The sequence below is a fragment of the Brassica oleracea genome, chromosome C2, assembly GCF_000695525.1.
Source record: "Brassica oleracea var. oleracea cultivar TO1000 chromosome C2, BOL, whole genome shotgun sequence".
Lineage (NCBI taxonomy): Eukaryota > Viridiplantae > Streptophyta > Magnoliopsida > Brassicales > Brassicaceae > Brassica > Brassica oleracea.
The window spans coordinates 20,474,144-20,491,913 of NC_027749.1; the positions used below are offsets into that span (position 1 = coordinate 20,474,144).

The 17,770-nt window shown below is 39.3% G+C and overlaps 2 protein-coding genes across 2 annotated transcripts; one reads left to right on the forward strand and one right to left on the reverse strand.

The window, feature by feature from the left end:
* Nucleotides 1–8,729: 8,729 nt before the first annotated feature.
* LOC106323661 lies at nt 8,730–13,719 on the forward strand. Its single transcript, XM_013761747.1, has 7 exons — nt 8,730–8,879; nt 8,989–9,345; nt 9,391–9,987; nt 10,073–10,558; nt 10,737–11,091; nt 13,346–13,488; nt 13,558–13,719. Exons 1-7 carry the CDS (start codon nt 8,730–8,732, stop codon nt 13,717–13,719), a joined length of 2,250 nt encoding a protein of 749 aa, XP_013617201.1.
* A 2,006-nt stretch (nt 13,720–15,725) lies between these two features.
* Nucleotides 15,726–17,761, reverse strand: LOC106323662. The gene is made up of 3 exons (XM_013761748.1): nt 17,384–17,761; nt 16,300–17,172; nt 15,726–16,163 (listed from the first exon to the last, which is right to left on the reverse strand). Exons 1-3 carry the CDS (start codon nt 17,759–17,761, stop codon nt 15,726–15,728), a joined length of 1,689 nt encoding a protein of 562 aa, XP_013617202.1.
* Between the last annotated feature and the right edge of the window lie 9 nt (nt 17,762–17,770).

The window sequence follows — 17,770 nt, forward strand, 5'->3', positions numbered from 1 at the left end:
GAATTTTAGAAACTTAAAAAAAAAGTGTCTTTTTTTTAGATGTTCTTGGCAATCTCCGCGAAGCTAGCTCAAACCTTGTCATTTTCTTGACCAATATATGTTTTAACTGTGAGTAATGTTAAGAAGTTCATGCGCTACCAAACCAGGTTCTTGCCATGTGCCCAAGGAGCAAATAACAAATTGCACATGTACCGTAATGTTTTAACTCCAAAAGTAACATAACAGAAATTAAGAAGAAGTTAAAACTAGGGCTTTGTACGTATCTGTTAAACCAGAAGAACCAGACATGTAAATACTACGATTCAAGCTTAGAATGGGCTGGATGTTCGTGGAGATATTGTGATTGAGTAAAGTTGGGCCCTACTAAAATTAGTAGAGAACGAGTCCATTTATGATTTCCAGTCACATAGCTCAAGCTCATCCCCACAGACATTTAAAAAATTATAATCTTAAGTTTGTATTCATTAAAAAATAGGCTTGCTTAGGTATTACTTAAATAAAATGTCAATTTATCTGATGTGGCAGCATAAGAAGCAAATTAATAATTTGTAACTCCAAAATCAATTCACTACGAAAACTTATATTAACTTAAACATAAAAGTATATCATAAGAAGTTTTCATAAACCAAACTTGAGACAATATTCGCTGGGCATAGATACAGTTATAAATGATAGTTTCCTTATAAAAAAACGAATTAAATACTATTAACTTAATACTATATGCATAAATATCTATTATAATCGTCTTGACACACACTTCGGTTAATACACAATTCGGTATGAAGTAACTATGAAAAATTTATATTTAAGATGCAAAAACTGAACCAACTATCTGATTTTGATAGCAAGGATTTTCATTATAGTTCAAGAAACACATTTGCAAACTATGTATGATTTAGTAAGTTGAACTAAAGGTGTTCAATTCGGTTAAAAACAGACCATCTAAAACCAAACCAAATCGAAATAGAAAAATTAGTTTGATTTGGTAACAATATATAAACCAAATAGATGTTATTTCTAGAAAACGTGGTATATAGATGTGGTTCAATATATAAACCAAACAAACCATACAAACCAAATAAACTGATTAATTAAAATATAGTAGTATAGTTTATGTAAATTACATAATATAATTATATACATGTATTTTATTTATATGATCTGATATTTAAGACGCTAATTTGAATAATTGACATATATTTGTCTTAAATTTAGTATATTATTAATCTTTTTTCTTTTCTTCTTATGAATCTAAAATAATTGTTAAATATAATTGAAAAAAAAATTATATTTAAAAATTAGAGTAGTATTTAATAAATTTGATTTTTAATCATGCAAAATTAAATTGACAAAATGTAATAAAAGATAAATATAGTTTAAGTTTTTCTGGTATAAATTTGAATAAACCAAAACCGACAGTATATAAACTGAACCAAACTAAAATAATTATGATTTGAATATGGTATCTAATTTTTATAAACCAAAATATCAAAAAACCAAACTGTGTCGAGACTTAAATTGTATAAACCAAAAACTGATAGTATATAATTTGAACCAAACCAAAATAGATATAATTTTAATATGGTATATAATTTTTTTTTTCTTTGATGAATTTTTTAATTTATTGATCATCGTTACAAGAATATATATACAAAGTTATTTCTAAGACTGCAGTTTAAACAATCTGGAAAAAAATATACTAGACCAGTTTAAGGCATGTGAGCCATAAACCATCGTTGCATCAGCCCCTGTAGTTTCGGTTTGAAATAGTACTTTGTCGACATTATGTGATTCCTCATTGTTTTGTCGATGATCTGACCCAGCTGGTCCACAAAATTTGCAGTGCCATTATGCCGCCGATCATTCCTCTCCCGCCAGATAGAGTATATAGTAACTTGCAGGACCAGTTACAACAAGATGAAGGTGATGCGATCATACTTCCGTGTGAGCAAGGTCGACACTGTGATATCCCAGTCCGGATCAGGTTCAACTCCAAACAAATTACCCACAACTTGCAGCCACAACGTGTAGGTATATGGACAAGCGAAATACAAATGCTCCCTAGTCTCATCCGGCTCACCACAAAACATGCAACATTGTGGCTGGCCCCAGCGACTAGTTCGATGGCCTGTAGCCAACCTGTCACGAAACGCTAGCCAGGTTATGAACGCATAGTGGGGAACTCCTTGTGAGAACCATACAAGCTTACTCCATTGCAGATTGTCCCTACGCTGTCTGATCTGGTGCCAAGTACTAGAAGCTAAGAACTTATCCCCATAATCATCAGGTCCATTTTTCCACATAGTCCCATCAGCAGCCTCAGCATTTAGTACTATTGGAAACTGATGAATCGCATGCACCAATCTCTGTAACTGTTGATCCCGACAGACCCGAAATCTCCAAGCTCCATCTCGATACACATCACAAATCCTTGCGTTTCTCTCTATGCCAAGCTTTTGCGTTCCAGTTTCCCTAGCAATCTCTATTAGCCTCCCTGCAGGGTGCCAAAGATCCGACCAAAACCTCACTGACTGACCTTTCCCAATGTCCATACGAATGAACTGCTTTCCTAGGTTCCGAAACTTTAGAATCTTACGCCAAACCCATGACCCTAGTCCAGTGTCCCTCACATCCCATAGAGTCTCACCACGAAGGAGATATTGTTTCACCCAATTTCCCCACAGCGATCTACAGTGAGCAGAAAGTCGCCAGATAAGTTTCAAGATGAACATTGTACTGAATTCCTGAACCCGACGCAGACCCAAGCCACCTTCTTCAAATGGACAGCAGACAATCATGAACCTTTGCCAAAGGTTTCAGCCCAAGCAACCTTTGCCATAGAAGTTTTATTTGGTGAGCCGCTCCATAAGAATGCTGAGCACATACTCTCAATATCATCAATGCAGGCTTGTGAGAGAAAAAACGCTGCACACCAGAAGTTGGTGATGCTTGCAATTACCGACTTGATAAGCTGCAAACTTCCCGCATACGAGAGTGCCTTGCTTGTCCAAGAGAGAAATCTGGCCCTTATTTTGGAGATTAGAGGCTCGTAATCTTGTTTCGACATAATCTTTGTGGTTAAGGGCAGTCCAAGGTACTTGATTGGCAGCGCCGAGATGGATAATGCAGAGACAGCAGCCGCATTTTCAAGTGTTGCTTCCCCCCTTCCCGCAGAAAATACAGTCGACTTAGCAGCGTTAATCCTCAGACCCGACATGGTAGCAAACTTATCAAACACAGCCAGTGTTCTTCGAAGCGATTCCGAGGAGCCGTTTGGGAAGACAACTGTATCATCAGCGAAGCTCAGATGAGAGAGATTCACCTCCTTACAGTGTGGATGATAGCCAATCTGACCTTCAGAGACCGCTCTGTTTAGGAGCTTTGAGAGTACATTGCTGACAATAACATAGAGATACGGGGACAGCGAACATCCTTGTCGTATGCCTCTGCTACAGGAGAAGAAACCTTCTAACTCCCCATTCACCGATACTGAGTAAGCTGCGGTATCAATGCATCTCATGATCCACAAAATAAACAGATCCGGGTAGTTCATTGCACGCAGGGTTGCCTCAATGAACTCCCAGCTAACAGTGTCAAAAGCCTTTGAAATGTCCAGCTTGATAGCAGTCCGAGATGTTACCGAGTCCTTATGGTAGTCTTTGACTAATTCAGTTGCTAGCAAAACATTTTCCAGAAGAAGCCTTCCCTCAATAAAAGCACATTGGTTTAGCTCTATAGCTTCCGAAAGCGTTGCCTTTAATCTCCTCGCTATGATCTTCGATACCACTTTATAAATGACATTGCGGCACGCTATCGGCCTGAAATCTGACACTTTCTCCGCATCAGTAGTCTTGGGAATCAGAGCCAAGAGAGTTGCATTGACACTACGAGGCATGAGCCCGAAAAGGAAAAAAGACTGAACTGCAGTAACAAAGTCTTTCCCTATCACCGACCAGGCTGCTTTGTAGAATTCCATTGGATATCCATTAGGCCCCGAGGCTTTGTTTGTTGGCATAGAGAATAAAACTTCTTTTATTTCCTCTGCATGCACTGGAGCTTGGAGTATTGCCATCTCTCCAGTAGAGCACTGATAGTCAACCAACTGACTCAATTCCTCATGAGACACACTCGGAACTGACTGAGTGGAGCCATTCAGAAAGGACTCAAAGTGAGCTACTGCCTCTCGTTTGATATCTGCTTGAGAGGTGAGAATACTGCCTTCCCCCGTGAAAATTCTTCTTATTGTGTTTCTGATATTTCGACTTTGTGTGACCTTGTGAAAGAACCGAGAGTTCCTATCTTCCAGACCCAGCCACTGCACCCTTGATTTTTGATAGTAAAACTGCTCCTCAATCCCAGAGATATGATGCCAATGTTTCCAAGCATCAGTTGCAGCTTCGAATGTTGAGTTTTGAGGATTTTGCATAGCTTTTGTTTGCCTAGCACAGAGCTCCTCGTATGCCTGCTTGACTCTTCCAGGTAAATCCCCATACATATCTCGGTTAAGATTACGCATCTCGAACTTAAGAGCCTTTAACTTCTCCTGGAGCTTCCTGAGTACAGACCGAGAGTGATAGAGAAGCTCTGATTCATTCCAGACCTGAGCGACAACCTCCAGGAATCTTGGATGACCAGTGAGATTATTAAAGAATTTAAACGGCTTCATATTTCCTTGTGGAACATCCCTGAGCTGGATATGCATTCGAAGATGGTCTGAAACTCCACTAGATTCAAAGGAGGCATAGCTTTGAGGGAACTGAGCTATCCAACTTCTATTTATCATCACCCGATCCAAATTCTTACTGATGGGGTTTTCATCTTGGCAGTTAGTCCAAGTGAAAGAAGGGCCAACTTGTGCAAGGTCCACCATGTCACACTGCTGCACCGCATCCTGAAAGTCTTTAATTGCATTCATGTCCATTCGAGAATCAGCGTATCTAGAGTGCCCTTGTGTCGAGAGAGCCACGTTAAATCTCCTTGTATGATCCATGGATTGCTTGCCACAAATCACCCAATCTCCTCCATTTCCCGCCACAACTCCTTCCTTTCGTTAGCATAATTGGATGCATAAACAAAAGAACAGAGGAAAGTGTCTCCTGAAACTTTATACCTCACTCATACTGTAATCATTTGCATGCTAGTAGAGACAGGACACACCTCAACATCATCTGACCAGCATACCCAAATACGACCTAACCTGTGACTGGAGTAGTTGTGTACACAGCTCCATCCAGGGAAAATCGCATCAAAAACCTTAGTAAAATTCTCCTCCTTCACTTTAGTCTCTAACAAACACCCTATAGACAGTTTCGCCGCTTTTACCCAGTATCTGACTACCTTTTGTTTGCGTGGCTGGTTGAACCCACGCATGTTCCATGCAAATATTGACGACATCAGAGCCTCCGAGAGGAAGCCTTTTTGGTTGAGTTCTGCACCTTCTGTTGCTGGCCCATTGCATGAACCACGCTTTGATCCTCTTCCACGTCCCCAGAGCGAGGAGCTCTGCTTTTTAGTAGCCATCGCACCAGCGTTCCTCTCATCATCTTCTATGGAATCTGCTAACATTTTGACTTTATTATGAGCCTCCTGAGTCCCAGCAACTTGGCCTTCGCCTACCGCACTTTCGACACATTCCTCCAGATTTACTTCCTCCTCTTCCACTTCAGACCCATCCTCCTCCACTTCTTCCGCCTCATCAATCTCTCCTTCTTCTCTCATATCTTGTAATAACTGGAAACCATTTGGCGAAAAGCATCCCTGAATGCCCCTTACCGGGAGTGGAGCTCCACCGTTTTTTATCGTAACCAGAGCCCACTTATCTGCTGATTTAATCTCCACCTGCTGCTCAGCCCCGACCAAGTTCAAATCTTCATTTGGACAGGTCTTGTTTGATAGATTCTATTTGCTCGGCATTGACTTCAACTCAGTAATCAGCGTTGTCACAATCTCAGTACTAGCTTTTTCTGTGGCTTCTTTAGAAGAGAATCCTTCTAGCTCAACTATGTCCGTTCCCGGTTCATTTGAAATGTCTGCAGGGGTCTTCTGTGATACACAATCCTTTGCAAAATGACCCCCCTTTGAACATGAGAGGCAACGAGGACGAAGCCAGGGGTAGTTGATAGATACCAAGACTGTGTGACCATCTCTGTCCTGAAAGCTTATCGTGTTTGGTAATGGCTTTGTTAAATCAACTTCCACTAACATTCTTGCAACATCCATTCGAACACAACGTTCTGTGTGCGGGTGAAGTTTTACAAACTTCCCCGAGGTTCTGGCTACGAACTTGAGGCCTTCTTTAGAATAAAGATAGCCTGGAACATTTGATAGATCCACCCACAAAGGCATCGCCGAAAGGTCAGGCAGAGAGCGAGTCATTTCAGGAGTCCACTCCCCCAACATCAAAGGAACCTCTGAGATATGCCAAAACTTCTTTTTCAGAACTCTCTTCCTCATTTCCTCGTCCTCAATTCTTAAAAGCACTGTCGTTTTTCCAATGAATTGGACATCAATCTTTGTTCACTTCCCCGGGGTATTCCAAATTCGATTCACCGTAGCATGGATCGAACCAATATGTGGGGCATCATTCATGAAGTATCCAACAATAAAACACTTCCATACGGCACCACATCTGCAAAAACCTCTTCTGGTATCGCAACCTCTGCAACTCCATCCTTGAAAATGAAATCAGGCTTAAGCTCTGCAACCGATGAACCGTCCGTTAGAGCTGTCGAATAGGAAACCCTTTCAGTCGATTTCTCAACCATCGAACCTGTGCCAATGACCATATCCTCCACAAGCCTCCTTTCACCAAGCTCGGACTCGCCGTCCTTTGAGATCCCATCACCAGCCCTCACAATTGAAGCGCCGTCCTTCGAAATTGTATCGCCGTCACCATCGCCTATCATTAGGTTTTTAGCAAGAACTACAACCAAAAACTGGCCTTTCGTTTTCCTCAAGGCAAGCAATAATCCTTATGGTATATAATTTTTATAAACCAAAATATCAAAAAACTGAGCCGAGACTAGACTAAAATCCGGATTGAACAATCCTAATTTGAATATATAAAATTTTATGCATGTTTCACCCCAGACAAAGCGTAGATCTCATCCTATTTGTATTGTATTGTATTGTATTGTATTGTCAAAGCTCTTTCTGGAGATGCATTTTCTGCCCACAACATAAAAGTTTGGAGAATTTCCATAAAATATCATAAGTTCCTAACAGCGAGTTATTTAATATCCAATTTTTTCTTAAGTCTAATACTTGAGATATCATGTTAATCTTTTAATCAAAATTAATGATAAATTTGAATATACTTTAAAAGTTCATAAAATCTTGTAATTATGCTTGTAATCATCCCCTGTTTTTTGTTTAATGTGCTCTAAGCTAAAATTTGTGGCTTAATAATTTTGAAAAAACTAAAATTTTATAAAAATCAAGTTACTCTGCTTCACTGCTTGTGCTCAATCATCATTCTCTGCTTTTGTTTAATGTTCTCTTAAGCTGAAATTTGTAACTCAGCTAAGTATTTTAGTTAACTACTAAGAAACTTTGAATAGTATGCTTGATAAAAAGTACAATGATGTTTCATTTTAAATCCTGACATACACCGATCAATAGGGATTTTTTTAACAGAATTGGCATATAGATATATAGTGGTATTTTAAAAACTATAACTTGTGTTATGTTCTTTTAAAATATTTATAATAAAAATAAAAGCCATAAAGTTAATTAATTTAAATAGCCAATCTCTACCTACGAAGTCACTACAACTGAAAGTGAAATTCTCCACATTGGTTGTATTGCACTTATTCTAATGAAACCATTGCGACGATAACAACATAACGTTTTAAAATATTATATAGAGAAAATTATTAGAACGTATAAGAAAAGTTGATTTATTATTAGAGTGTTAAACATCTTTTAAAAATTACTAGAATGTTTCCCTACCCATAGTAAATGACTGTAAAGATCTTTGGTTAGTTTTTTTTTAGTTGAAATTATTTTTAAACATTAAATCCACATCACTAATTAAATATGCACATCATCAGAATAGAAACCAAACCGTCTATTCTCCAACATAACTACATAGAAGAAAAAAAAGAATAACTAAGAACATTGTCTTTGTCGTCTCGAAGAAGAAACCGTCGAAGAAGGAACCGCGAGGATACTCAAACTGGTGAACTCTCCCATTGGAGTAGTTGCTAGGCTAGCTGGACGCGAAAGCATATGGTCTGGTAGGACCGTACCCTATCTACTATGTAGACAGCTGCGAGTACATAAGAAGGAGATATGGTGTCTCGTGGTTGATGAGCCTATCAGGTTTAGCTTGCTCGAGTTTGGTGAGATCACTGGGTTAAACACAGGTGCATTGCCAACAAAATTTTTTAAAGCTGATCAAGACAAAGAGTTTTGGGAGGAGTTGAAGGTGCCGCTTGGGATGAGACCCAAGTTAGATGAACTGAAGGAAGCATTAGCGTTCTGTCCGCTTTGGAGTTTTGAAAAGCGTAAGTGGTTGGGGCTGCTACTTCTTCAAGCCATGGGAGTATTGTTTGCATCACAATTCAAGGAAACCTTTTGAAAGTGCAATAAGGGTATTCGACGATGAAGCCATGGGGTCGTATCCATGGGGTCGGACTGCATACGAAGTTCTCATTGGCTCTATTAAAACGTTGGCTCCAAAAGGAGGTTTATACACAATAAGCGGCATGATGAAGACGTGGTGAATAATGAAGACGTATGAATCCATCGCCTGCTTCGGTGAGAATTTTGGGAGGGTGGTGAATAATGAAGACGTTCCGCTTTTGCGATGGGGTAGAAAGCGTACACGTGCAAGTTTTGATAACTTGTTGGCTGCCGAAATCAAAGAGCATGGCAAGGTAAGGTTTAACGCTGAGTTTTTAGTTTTTTTATGGCTGTTTATTATATTTGATGGCTGAGTTATGTGTTATTTTGGTGGCTGAGTTTAATTATAACCCGGTGTTGCAGGTGCGTGTGAGGAGAATGGTTTTGAAGAACTCAATTGAGGAGATGTTTCCTAAATGGCCGGGTGAAGCTGACGACCCACAACTCGTTAGCTTGATAACAGACATACATGGAGGTAGATTTGTGAAAGGTGTTTGGGAAGTGCATAGGAATACGCAGGGTAATGCGCAGAGGAAGGGGAATGAGAAGAAGAAGAAAATGAAGGGTGGAGTTTCGTCAGAAGCTGAGCCACCCACTAAGAAGCAGAAGAAAGTTAAGACACATAATGAGTCTGGAGATGCTGCAGCGAAAAAGGATTCTAGCGAGAAGGAAGGTAGCAAAGATTTGGCGTTGGAGAACAAAGCGACTCTGGCGACCATTGTGAGTACTCTGGATAATATTTCCAGGAAATTTGAGCAGTTTTAGTCACGGTTGGAAGCTTACGAGTTAGACCGGAACAGACCATTGATGGACCAAAAGACCATTGATGACAGGGTGAACGCTTTACTGGAGGAGCGTCTGAAAGTTCTGGGAGTTGGGAAAATTCCCGAAAACAATGATAATCCCTCTCCACCATCAGTAGATAAATCTTTATTGTTGGCATCATTGGTGGTTCAAACGCAGCAGAAGTCTGTCAATAGTCCAGCGTTAGCTGCGACTCCTGGTAAGGTTTTTGGACCGAAGAAGAATTTGGCCAAGGAGCTTGATAAGGAATCATGGGTGAAAAGGATTTTGGATGAGGAGTTTGGTAGTGTCGCTAAAGCTACTGATCTTGATAGTCAACCTCTTGATTTCGTATTAATTTCTCCTGCAAAGGCTACTAACAATGATAAGGATGCTAAGGTTCCAGCCTATGGACGCGGCTGCAGGGGCAGGCGTATTGTTAAGGGTAAAGAAGCCAATGAGAAGAAAAAAGCAGCGCAGGCAGATGCTGCGTTTAAGAGGAAGGAGAAGGCTGAGGCTAAGAAAAAAGCGGCTGAGCCTAAGAAAAAAGATGCTGAGGCTAAGAAAAAAGAGGCTGAAGCAAAGAAAAAAGAGGCTGAGAGTAAGAAAAAAGAGGCTGAGTTAAAGAAGAAACAAGAGGCTGAGGGTAAAGAATCGAAAACAGGCTGAGTCAAAGAACAAAGAGGTGACTCCATCTGGAGAGGACAGTGTATTTGCTGATGTGACTGACGAAGGTGTTGGGGGAGAGAACGAAATTGCGCCGGAGTCTGATGTCGAGAATCAGGAAGTGATTAGATCTGCCATAGTAAGGGAATATCGGGAGAAACGTGTTCAATTATCTCCAAAAGGGTTTGCATTGACGACACTTTCTTCACCACTAGTTTTTCCGTACGTTGGAGATGATGGAACGACGTGCATGAGGAAGAATGTTACTCCTTCATCAGAAATATATGACCCTCTAGCACCTGTTGATCCGATGCTATTGGAAAAACTAATGCAACAGATTAAGCGAATTCCACCCAAACCACCAGCACCAGCACCAGCAGATAAACCAGCAGTCCTCTCCGCTGATCATGAGGGTGACTTCTACAGCATACTCATCCATGAAAGACCGTGGATGGAAAAGGAATATGGATGGGTGTTTGATAATGTAAGTCTTTAGTGCGGCTGAGCTATATATTAATTTTATTATATTTCGGCTGAGTTATATATTTGATTACGGCTGACTTACATATTCTTTTAGTATGGCTGAGTTATATATTATATTACAACTGACTTACATATTCTTTTATTATATCACGGCTGACTTGTTAATATTATTTGTGTAGCATGTCGTTGCGTATTTGAACGTCCACATTAAAAGGTCCATGCGAAATCCCACTCCATTCTGGTCTAAGCAGATTGCCTTCATTGACGTTTGGTGGCAAAGTTTTTTGATTCACGATTTCACTCAGTTCAAGATAAAACCTAGTATGTTCAATTTCAAAGGCAATGGTTATGAAGATATGTTAAAGGGTAAGCTTCCCGAACGCTATCCAACAAACTTGAAGTGGTATGAAGATGTGGATCACTTGTACGGATGTCTTCAAACCGGCAGAAATCACTGGGTTGCGTATCATGTGGATCTGAAGAAGGAGAAGATTGATTGCTACGATCTAATCTTTGGAGAGGAAACACCTGAAAGTGAGCATAGAATTCTAAATTCATTTAAACCGCTGATGCACATGATTCCGTATATGTTGAGTTATCATATTTCTGCCAATATCCGAGCCCCTAGTAAGAAGAAGTTCTCATTCAGAAGGAGGAGCAAAAGATACACTCCACAAAACACCTAGATTGGCGATTGTGGGGTGTATTCGTTGAAGTTTGTGGAGTGTCTAGCGCTTGGTGTAATGTTTGATGGGATAAACGATAAAAATATTCAAGGTTATGGATGAAGATGGCAGCAGAGAGCCACGATGAAGAAGGAAATTCTGAGATGAGCAGTTTGCTGGCTAATTGAACATGTGTTTATTATTTTGTACTTGACTTATGTTGTTGTTTTGTACTCGACTTATGTTATTTTGTACTTTATTAAGTATTTGACTCAGTCTTATCGTTCTTATACCCCAGCCATGTCGTATATGTGTAACTCAGCCTTACCCCAAACATACCCTAAAATCGTAAAATGTTTATATAACTCGGTCGTATCGATTAGTATAAGTCAACCGTTACGATATTACAACTCAGCCATACCTCAAACATACCCTAGAATCAAAAAAAACTAAATGTTTATACTTTAAAATGTTAAATTGAAACTCCAATTATAAATTTGAAATGAATATATAATCAACTGAATGTGTCTTCTTTATTGAATTTACGAGTTTAGAATCAATCATGATCTTGAGATATATGTTGTCTTACAAATACTCCTAAACTTAACTGATGTATATAAGGTGTGAGCATAATTCAAAACTCATAAACTATTATTTTGTTATCTATTACGAATTTTTGTTTTTATAATATTTCTTGCACCATAAATCCAAATTCCAAACCTAAAAACCCAAAAAAGCAAACCTAAACCCTAAATAAGCAACCCTAAACCCTAAACCCCATTTACTAAGTCAGCCGTAAATGTTAAAGTAATTCAGGCGTAAAGTGTAACTTAATCTTGACGTTTGGTGGGAAAAAGATAATTGATTCTTGGGAAATTTTAACTCGAGACGTTTGACATTCTGTACCTTCTATATATTGTCTCCTCTCTTACACATTTCTCTCTCTAGAAAAAACCTAAACAATATCTCTCTATCCCCATCAAAAGTTATGCCGATTGTTCCTGGTTATTCAACGATGTTAGAGAACAGTGTCGCATTGATGGGGATAGAGAGATAGAGAGCAGAGCACCGCAAATCGTGAAAACCTCCCTCTTCTATACCATGGTCCGGGAGAATTGCTTGACACAACCAGTACTATCTGGTGCAAATTTTTAAGTGATCTCTCCCTCGTCATCCCGTCGATTCTTGCAGAAGGATGGGTTCATGATTGGCCGACATACCGCGCAATTCCCGATCATTTTAAGGAACGCTTGTTTCTTCAACTCGCTGTAAGAACAGTTTGTCCACTTAAAATGGCAGCATAGCGTCGCTGAGTTATTTTTATATTGTGTTCTTAACAGTTTTTGTAATCTTTTATGTTCTAACGCAAAAACACGCGGGATCGAAGGCATAATTCGACACTTTGGACACATTTTAATCTTGTGGCCAGAACGCTATTTCGTTGCGCCAAGCCTCCGTGGATGTTAACAAGAGTTTGGCGTGATCTCGTCCACATGTTTGAAGAGTTTGGTCCTGACAATTTTGGTTTCTGAAAGTGATGCCTTGTCTGTACTTTGAATCTGATAATTTCGGTTCTTGGATGTAAACATGTCGAATTCAAATTTCTTTTATATTAAGTACTATAACTCAACCATAATGTGAATATAATTCAGTCATATCTGTTAAAATAACTCAGCTAGAACGTATAAGGTAACTCAGCTGTAAATGTTAATTAAACATAAACCCAACCATAAGTGACTGAAACTCAGCAGTTATTAAACTAATGATAATTCAGCCATAGTAAAACGTAGCCAAAACCCAGCTGTGAATGTTAATATAATACATTTCTAACGGGACGTTTCCGCTTGCTTGATTGGACTGAGTTGTCGATTAATTATGGCGCGTGTGGAAAATTCGGTTCAAACATAATATCGAGGCTAATTATTAAGAGTTTGAAATACACGGCTGCCACGCATGTGTCAAGGGATTTACAATATCGAGACATTTAAATATTATTATATTTAATAAAAAGGAAATAAGTAAACGACGCCGTTTCATCTTGTTGTCTTCTTACTCACCCTAATTCCATTTTGTTTCTGAAATTGTTTTAATAATCAAAATGTCTTCTTCATCATGCGTTTCAGGAAATTCTTACAGACGGCGTTTGAACGCGGAAAGAGGAACGCCGAAACAATGTTGGTGTGGTGAACCCTGTTACATTTCTACATCTGGAACCGCTACAAATCGAGGAAGATTGTACTATTGCTGCGGAAAAGGATATAATAAGGTTCGTCTTGGTTCTTATTTCGCATGTTCTGTAACGTAATACTTAGATCTGGTTATATTGTGAAAACAGAGACATTTATTCAAATGGGCGGATGAGTGTTTGGTGGAAGAGGTTGAGGATATAATGTCATTGAAAAGTAGCATGAACAAAGACATCTCGGAATTCAGACTTAACGTTGATCGGTTGGAGAAAGAGATTGAAGTAATGAAGACGGCGTCTGAGGGAAAATGAGAAGAATGTATGAGTCAGGGTCGCTGTTTGAGGAATGTGGTTGTTTGTGGGGTTGGAATGTTGTTACTTTGCTACTACTACTTCTTTGTTTAGTAATGTTTTGTACATATAAGTCAGCCTATGTTTTATGTAACTCAGACTTAACGTATTACAGTAACTCAGCCGTCAAGTAATCGGAACGTTTCCGAAACGCAGCCATAATAAAACATAGACAAAACTCAGCCAAAACGTATAAGGTAACTCAGTCACAACTTTAAGCTAACTCAGCCAAAACGTATAAGGTAACTCAGTCACAACTTTAAGCTAACTCAGCCAAAACTTATAAAGTAACTCACTCACAACTTTAAGCTAACTCAACCAAAACGTATAAAGTAACTCAGTCACCCGCTTTCATTATTAAAGGAAGGTTACCACTTGCTTGATTGGACTGAGTTGTCGATTAATGGTGGCGAGTGTGGAAAATATCGATGTCTTTATAATATCAAGACGATTAATACTTTAACTCCGCCAACAATATGAGAATATCAAGGCTAATTATTACTCCCTCCGCTTGCTTGATTGGACTAAGTATTTAATTGACGTTTTACATGTCTGCACGTAAATTAAGAAATCTGAACGTTTTGCAATGCACGTAAATTAACCTCTTTTCATTAGTGTTTAATGCCTAACATGACTTCATGTTATGTGACCAAAAGTCAGCCTAATTAAACTAATGATAATTCAGCCATAATTAAACATAAACCGAGCCATAATTCAACTATAAATCAGGCAAAAGAAACAATAAATCAGCCGTCATAAAACAATAACTCAGTCATAATTAATAACGTTGTTAATAACTATGCATGATGTGTTGTTGATGTTTGCATGATGTGTGTGCTTGAAAACAATAAATCAGCCGTGATAAAACAGTAACTCAGCCGTAATTAAACTATAAATCAGCCAAAAATAAACAATAACTAAGCATTCATTACATTAATTTGTAGTCAGACATACATAATGGCATAGCAAAGAACTTAAAAAGATAAGATTCCGATAGATTACATCTTCACAACTTCCTTGTGTCCCTAATAACGCTTATCGGTTCAAAATCACGTAAGAACATGCCAATCTCTTTGATCCAGAAATAGCGTTCACACATGTTGTCATCCTTAGTCATATCAATGTGCCACAAGCAGAGACACTGTCGCTCCTATGTGTTGCACATTGGCCACTGTAGAACGACGGAACATAAGCTGAAACGAACACGGCCCTATTTTGGCGGAACTCGTCAGAATGCCCCAAACCCCATCCTCATTTCACAAATCGCACTAGTTTCCCTATCCTCTGAACTGATTCTCTTGGAATACCAGCAAAATACTGCCCATCACAACAAAAGATTGTTCGAGTCATTGTGTGTGTATACACAGCACGCTCATATCATGCATCTGCTGCACGCTTCATGAGATAAATCTCTTCTTCTTTAAGGCCGAATGAGAAGAAGATTTCAACAACGAAGAAGGCATATTGAGTCCCCAGGGAACGGATAACACATCGTAAAAATGGTATACACCACGCCGCTCTGCTAACGCCTTCATCGACTTGGACGATGCTTTGAGGCCATAGAGATCTTGGAAGGAATTGCGGGCCACACGTTCAACCACCAACGCCTGAATTTCTTCAGGCAATTCAAGAAGAGGGAAATATTCCATTTACTGTGAAATTGATTTAGTGAGAGTTGAACATATAATTGTTCGAGAAGTGCTTTATTTCTTGACAGTAAAACGGTTTTCATATCGCGACGTTTCTTATTGTGGGCGGAAAGTTATTCCATAACCCATCTGTAATACAAATTCATTCAATAAATCAGCCGTTTGAAAACAAAAACCCAACCGTAATACAAAAACATTAAAATCCCTAATCCAGCCGTAATACATTTACATGAAAACAAAAACACAGCTGTAATACAAAAACATGAAAATCCCTACAACACTTGCTTACATCGGACAAGTTTTCGCATTATGTCCACTCTATCTACATCGAGAACATGTGTGTTCTTTCCTAGGACGTTTGTTTTGAAGTGCAATTTCTAAAGCAGATTTCATCCTATTTTTCTTAGGTCTTCCTGGTTGTTGACGAATAGACGGGGGCAAACACGGTTGGTTAGCCACGATTTCTGGAACAGGTTGCGTTGAGTCAGCCGGCATGACCGATTCAGCGTATGCGCTCACCAAATATGCACTGTTATAGTAAGGACTGCACATGGATATACAACAAACATTGTTGTACTCCGCAGCTGCAATTGCGTGTACACATGGTAATTTCTCGCGTTCGAAACGCCGACATGTGCATTTTTGCTCTACCAAGTTAACAACATTCAAAGACTCGCTAGAAGATCCATATTTAACTTCAGTGTGATGATCATCAATCCTTTGTACCGTCACATCTCTGGCGGCAGTTACACGACCCTATTAACAAAAAAAGAATAAATATGAAACGACTGACTTATTACATAGTACGGCTGATTTAAGAACTACAAAGGCTGACTTAAGAATTTTATGAATTTTAAAGACAGACTTATTTTTACTGTTACGACTGACTTACATGTAGTAGTTTCTCGACACCACGCGTAAGCGTCGTTGGCTGCGATCTGGCATCCTCTCTCCGTTCAGCAAACCATCTGGTCATCATAACCCGTATCGATTCTAATATTCGAACAATGTTTAGACCTCTAGCATTCGACAATGCTCTGTTCATTGATTCCGCTATGTTTGTAGTCATCAAATTATACCTCTCGTCCGGGAAATGAACACGCGTCCACAGTCGGACATCAGCTCTTTGGAGATAGCCGTGGAGTGCAGGATTAATCGCTTCAATCTCCTCGAAAATCGCAGTAAAGTCAGACATCCTAAAACATCTCGCCGCTTTTTTCACCAGACGGAATGCATCTTTTCCTTTGTACCGTCCCAGTATGTTCTTATATAAATGGTGGGGGCATATTCCCCGAGCAACTAACGGATACACATTTCTAATTGCTTTCCCTATAGAGTTATGCATATCCGAGATTATCGCAAGACCCTCGTCGTCAGGAATCAGAAGTTTTAGTTGCGTAAAAAACCAATACCACGAATCATCATTTTCTGTGTCAACCACTGCGAAGGCTATTGAAAAAATCTGAAAGTTACCGTCCTGGGCTAGTTCTGTGAGTAGCGTCCATTTGTATTTACTATTGATAAACGTACCGTCGACTACAATAACTTTGCGCATGAAAGGAAACCCATTTACGCTCGCACCAAAGGCAAGAAACACATACATGAATCTTCCAAGCTCATCGATTTGAAGACGCGTAACTATACTCGGATTTGCCCTTCCTATCATGTATAAGTAAGAAGGCAAGCTTTCAAACCCACACTCAAGTGTTCCCTCGTCGATTTCCCTTGCAAATTTCAGCGTCCGGTGTGATTTCCAATAATCCATCTGTTCACATGAAAAAATGATCCTCATAACTCAGCCGCAACAAATAATTAAGACAGCCACAACGTAAAAATAACTCAACCAAATCTTTACTATAACCCAGCCACATCTAACATTATAGTAACCCAGCCGCATTGTATGAATATGTCAGCCGCTACATTTGATATTACTCAGCTGTATCGTTAAAATAACTTAGCCACAAAAAAGTAATTACTTTTATACCAGACTGCTTAGTGATAGCTACTCTGGCGCTCATAGGGCGAACGGCCGGACCAACGTCGCCGAGAAAGTTCTTGTACAACTCTCCTAAAATATCTGGTGTTGCTTGTCGAGATCGATTAGAACGCTCTGTGCAGGAACATGTATGCTTCGAATCGTAAATACAAACATTAAATGTCGGGGATTCTCCTTGGGTAGAAGCACGAACTCTCCGGAGACATCCATCAACCCAACACTTAACAACGTATGATGTCGGGGTTAATGTTTCTACATCAAAATCAAATTGATGCCTCACTGTAAGAAGTTTCAGTCGTCTCTCCAAATCGTCTTTACTCTCGTATCGTTGACCTACCGCAATGTCTATCGACGACATCTCCAACCT